A 6,000-nucleotide genomic window follows, 5' to 3' on the forward strand; every position below is an offset into this window, starting at 1 on the left:
AGACAATGCAAACTGGGTGTAATTGCTAGGTCCAGATTTTTCTTTTGTGCTGCACTTCTCAGAGGCATTCTTCTGTGAAGATCTACTGGAGAGTTTTAACTTGGAACTCTGTCTTAATGGTTCAGGATGGAACTAACAAGCTAATTCTGCAGTTATGGTAAGTATGTAACTTCTTCATCTGAGACTGGAGTTTAATCCTCTTTACCAAATCTTTCCTCCTCCTTCCCCAGCTTTAGATCTGATAGATCCTGTGGGCCTCTGTTTAATTTATTATTTATAATTTTTCTGTTTCACTTAGGCTTGGCCTTGCATTAACTTCTTAGATCTGGAAATAGTTCGTTAGCAGCACAGCCTTGTGAGTAAAAGGGGAAGGGCTTGCTGGCTTGGGAAAGTTTTCTTTGCTAGCCCAAGTCTCAGTGGTGAAGAGGATGGAACCATTCTAGATCTTTTGCTGTTCATTATTATGGTCCTGCACAGGATGTAATCCATATAGTTTAGGTTACAGCAGCAGTGATAATTTGAACATCTAATGGTATGGTAAGTTTAATTACACAACTGCACTGTATAATAGGTATGCAACTTTCATTTACTTTCTGAGTTGCTCTGTCAGTACATCCTGTGAATTTTGGAAGACATGTTGGTAGTTCTGTTTTGAAAATATTGAATTAATGTTCTTCAGAACTATAGTTCTGCACTCTTCATATGTGGTATTACAGTGCTGTGGCTAGAAAATTCCATTGTCTAGGAAAGTCTGACTAAATATAGTTTTCTAGAAGGTATTTTCCATTTAAATATGAAAAACAAAACAGTGCAAGAAACTTCTCTGTGTGGAAGATTTTCACTCCATATATATCTAGTTAATCACTGTATATTAATCAGATCAGATAATGGTAGTAGAAGTAGCAAACTTAAACTCGTCCTAAGTAAAAAAAATAATAAAAATATATATAATTTGAAATATTATATAGAATTGCTAAGTATTCAAAAGTAATCCAAGCAGGGTAGGCAGTCTGTTTCCAGTTGAAAATCCCTCAAGTACACAGATAAGCGATCCAAGTAAAACAAAAATAACAATTACTCTTATTACTCTGTTATTTTTGTTTTACTTGGATCACTTGTCTGTGTACTTAAAGGATTTTTGACTGGAAACAGACTGCCTACCTGCTTGGATTACTTTTGAATATTTAGTAATTCTATATAATATTTCAAATTATATTTTTTTTATTATTTTTTTTACTTAGGACGAGTTAAGTTGCTACTTCTACTACCATTATCTGAACTGATTAATATACAGTGATTAACTAGATATATATGGAATGAAAATCTTCCACACTGAGAAGTTTCTTACACTGTTTTGATTTTGGACCCACTATACTTGTTCAGTGGATTGTTTGAGACTTTGGGGGTACCATGGAGATTACTTGTATTTTCCATTTAAATATGAAAACATTTTAGATACAGTCCAGTAAAGGAATTATTGTTTTCATGTAGTGTGTTACAGATGTTTGCAGATGAAATAATAAGTAGAAGCTATCAGGACTTTGTCAGTGTTCACTGCATTAAATACATTTCCTTTTCAGTGCAAAATAATCAGCGTTTTCAGGAGAAATTTTTCATGTTTGCATTGACTCCTCAACAAGTGAGAGAAATATGCATATCCAGGTAAGATTAGTCTGTATTTGTTTTGATGATGCATTTAAAAGATACTTTAGCTATATTTTTGAGAAAACTGTATTCATTTGATGGTTTGCTGCATTTTTTTTTCATTCACCATTATTGTCTTAATATGTACTTTGGACTGTGGCAGTAGAAAGTTGTAGTGATGTTAACAAACAGAAGCAACTTCTTGAAGAAACTGATGCCTCTAAAAATCTTTTTCACATTACTGGAAAGTTGTTTCCTAATGTTTGTGGTCTGTCTCTTCAGTTAAAAATATATATTGCATTTTATTTGTATAGCATAGTGGATATTGATGAAATGATGCAATTCTTTTGATGGATTTATAGTAATAATATTAAAATTATTGTGCACACAGTAACTAACATCACTGCAACCTCAAGGAGCCAACATGCTTTTAAAAACTATGACTAAATGGATTTTTTATTTCCACTTCTGGTAAGTCTACTAGCAAATCTACATATCTATCAATTTTATTTCTGTCTTTGAAATAAATTTAGCAGTACAACATATATACAGGAAAAGTGTATTTTCTTTTACACATTAACATTAATATACTCACTAACACATATTTTCAAATTTCTTCAGCAGCTTCCCTATTGCTCCAGTATTGTAGTACTATCTTCATGGCAACTACTTCACGTATTCCTTTTAAATATTCAAAAGACTCCAGCCTTTTGCTGGTGTTTCCACAATACATTAATAACTTTGATTTACATATTCCACTTTAGGTAAAATGAAAACTGGATAACTGCAAAATGTCCTTCCATATCGCATATCACTGTTGCAGTATTCTTTACTAAAGTGATCCCCTGCCAAGGGTAGCCTAACATCCAGCCAGTATAAAGCCTTAGGTTTTTCAAGGATGTCGTACGTCACACATATGCTTCCCCGCTGATTGTGTAGGACATAAAGGTCACACTCCCTTTATCCATTCCCCTTTGTTTTGTATGTTTTTTATGCCATGGTTTGGACATGTATGTTTTCTTTTCGTATCAATGCCCCTCAGGGCTTCTCCTCCCTCACATAGCAGTAAAGCTCTGAAGACCTTAGTGCCCAAACATGACTTTTAGTAAGTTCAGTTCAAGCTGACTTAACGGTTTGAGTATGTGGAAAGTGCCCTGAAGCTTTGGAAGCTGGATGGCTATTATATCCTATGCTGGACATAATCCACATAGCCTAAGATACTGCATCAGTGATCATTTGAACATCTGCTGTTATGATAAGCTTACTTATACAACTGTACTTTCCTGTCTTCCCAGCCAGAGAAGCTGTAGGTAAGGGTATCCTTCTCACAAAACTTGAGTATGGCTGTCCCTTGTTTTCATCTACGTCTGCCAGATACTTAACCACTCTTTAAACCCTGTCAAATAAAAATTGCCATTTCTTATCAGACTCCCCTCTGAATGAATGTCATTACCTCACTCTTTATATGAGAAAGTGCCTGCCATTGCAAGCCAGAAATGGCTGTTGTCTTGAATTGTATCCAGTCTTGCAGTGTCACTTCTGAGTAATTATGTTGTACAAACCCTGGTCGTCTTGTTGCAACTATTCTACACCCAGGTTGTCATAATCTCTGCACTGATTTCTCCCTTCTGTAATACAGTGTAAAAACACCACAATTGCCTATATTTTCCATACATCTCTGTGTCTAGCAACTCCATTCTTTTTGTGAGTTCTGTACTTTATAGATCCTTGCCAAACCCTGACGCTGTCCAATGTATTATCTCATTTTAACATAGACCAGCAAATCTAACTTTTTTCATCCTTCAAAATGCCTTGTATTCTCATATTTGTCCTTTCTATTTTGTATTTTCTGGCAACTAAAGTATGTTTAATTTCTTTAGACTGTTTTGACAAGTACTTACATATTTTCTCACCTCTGTCTCCATTGTACAGTGCTACTGGATAGTCATGTTTAAAATTAGACAGCAGCCCTCCACACCCTCATGAATTTCATATTAAACCTTAATGGCATTCACATTGTGTTGCTAGTAGCATATATGTGGCTTCTTGTACTACATATTTGAATGTTACAGTTAATAACAAGTAGCTTAATGCTACATTGTTTTTGATATTTAATGTAATGTTGGCTGCCACATACAATGTAAAAAAGAAATAAAAAAACTTGATCATGTGCCACTCACTGGGAATATAGTTGTACAAGATAATTTTATTTAGATAAAAGCCACTATTTTCCGGATAGCTTAAAATTATACATGGAAAAAAAAGATAATGCATGCACACTGCATAAGTGGGATCTTTTTAGACAAAAGTCGACTTGTGATTAGTGCAATGGATGAATCTGATCACAGGACTTTATCAACAAGGGCTTCTTGTTTATTTACTGTGAAAGTCACACTGGGAATTAAAACCCCATTTCAGTGGAAGACTATTGCAAAAATCTTCAATGTTACATATACAATAAACAAAGTTATAAGGTGGTGCTGCGGTAGCGTTGTCACCTCACAGTAAGACGTCCTGTTAGATTCTCAGCTAAAGCGTCTTCTGTGTGGAGACGTGCTTGAATGGGCGTACCTTCGTTGAAGGTTGTGTGTCAGGGCCGGCAACTCTGCACATAAAAATCTACTGCCAATCATTAGCGGATCGGAGTTCCGCTGTGGTGACCCCTAACCGGGAAAAGCCGAATGACACAACAACATTACAGCGTGCAAAGCATTTATTAAAGTGTGCACTTATAAGGTTATAACAGACACACATCAAGAGTTCAGCAATGAATTAGTCATGCTGTACAATACCCATACATTAAAGTGAATGTTTTATAAAAAATTATACAAAGTTTTTGAGGTAGCACTCTAGCACACACAGATTAAAGTGAATCTTTTATTCAGAATTAATACATAGACTGCTTTGGTGGTTGCACTGTATAATAGACATGCTTTTGAAATAAATTTCTTACTCAAGACAGTACTAGAAGTATTTGCATATTCAAGTAGTGAGGGGGTAATGATAATTGGATACCCAGGTTGGGTTAATGCATATGTAAAATAATGTAGAGAGAGATACATTGCTGGGTAGTGAAAAGGAAAGCCTTGGATAAGGACAGAGAAGAAGATTAGTGTGATGTGAGATAGAAATGAAGTTGTGTGTGATGAGCTAGTGAGGAATATATAGCAGAATACATGCAGGGAGAGATGTGTGATGGCCAGAGAAGTATATGTTTGGGATAAGAAGTAGATGAACACCTTAAGGTCAGTGTTATATTAGTGGAGCATTGTGATGATTGCCACTTTAAAAGACTTGAGTTTGTACAAGAGATGTGCTGTATTTGGTGGGAAAAGTATGCTATCGTGTGGGGAGAGGTTAAAGGAGGAGAGGAGCTAGTCAGGTGGTTGGGAGCAGTGACATTGGCATGTGTCATGAAGTAATGATTTGGCATCTGTTTGAAGGTTTTTGGTGCATTTATTTGGTGGAAGGAAATTGATGGGAGTACCACAGTTTTGCCACATGGCAAGCATACAGGGAGTATCCACAAGGGCTGTGCGAGAGAGTCAAATTGGCCAGTCATTTTTCAGATTAATGGAGAGCACAAGAAGGGAAATACCAAAGCAGTAGACTGCTGAGAGTGGGGACAGGCTTGTGGATTTCTGAGGACTTTTTGTGTTGTTTTCAATAAGTTGAGTTTAGGGAGTATTTTTAAACATACCTTTATTGAATTATCACTTGTGACATAGACAAACTTATATTTTTACAAAAGTAATCAAACTGTATTAACCCATTAACATTTACAAACATTATACTTTGCATATATTGCTATATATTATATAACCTAAACAAAATTACATAAATTATTCAATTCCTGCCCCTTTTTTAAACAAGAAACATCTTTATTAAACCATTACTTAGTACATAAACAATCATACATTTATTTACAGTTCATAGGTAGGTACTAGGCTATCGGCCCTAGGGCCTATACAAGCCCAGCCAAAAAGGTACCCTGGCTTTTGCCACCCAAGAATATTATTTTCCTGTGCCACTGTCGAGCAGAGCCACAGAAGTGATCCCCGGGGTGTATTTCCTATTTCCCATCCAATCATCAAGATTTTTCTTAAAAAGTGCTAATGAGGAGCTTTGTTTGATATAGATAGGTAGTTTATTCCAGAATATGGGAAGTCTCTGGGACAGGAATCTATCCCTCTGGCATGTTCTGTTTATTGTGGTGACAAGGTTTAGATCCCTAGAGCATGTAGTTCAGAGGGATTGGGATTTCTTTAAGTGGAGCATGTCCAACAGCTCTAGGTTTGACATAGCTTTGTATGTTAGGCAGAGATCACCTCTGAGTAGGCGATATGCGACGGAGTA

At 36.0% G+C, this 6,000-nt stretch overlaps 1 protein-coding gene across 6 annotated transcripts in view; it reads left to right on the plus strand.

Annotated features, from left to right (window-relative positions):
* Positions 1 to 6,000, plus strand: part of PIAS2 (protein inhibitor of activated STAT 2) — a 3,576,601-nt gene that overhangs the window by 253,202 nt on the left and 3,317,399 nt on the right. For all 6 annotated transcript variants that reach the window (XM_044082047.1, XM_044082063.1, XM_044082067.1 and 3 more), the window contains exon 3: positions 1,581 to 1,662. In XM_044082047.1, the coding sequence (XP_043937982.1) occupies positions 1,581 to 1,662 (82 nt within the window). The remainder of the gene's footprint in view (positions 1 to 1,580; positions 1,663 to 6,000) is intronic.

The sequence above is a fragment of the Protopterus annectens genome, chromosome 1.part1, assembly GCF_019279795.1.
Source record: "Protopterus annectens isolate FY-2018-M chromosome 1.part1, PAN1.0, whole genome shotgun sequence".
NCBI lineage: Eukaryota > Metazoa > Chordata > Ceratodontiformes > Protopteridae > Protopterus > Protopterus annectens.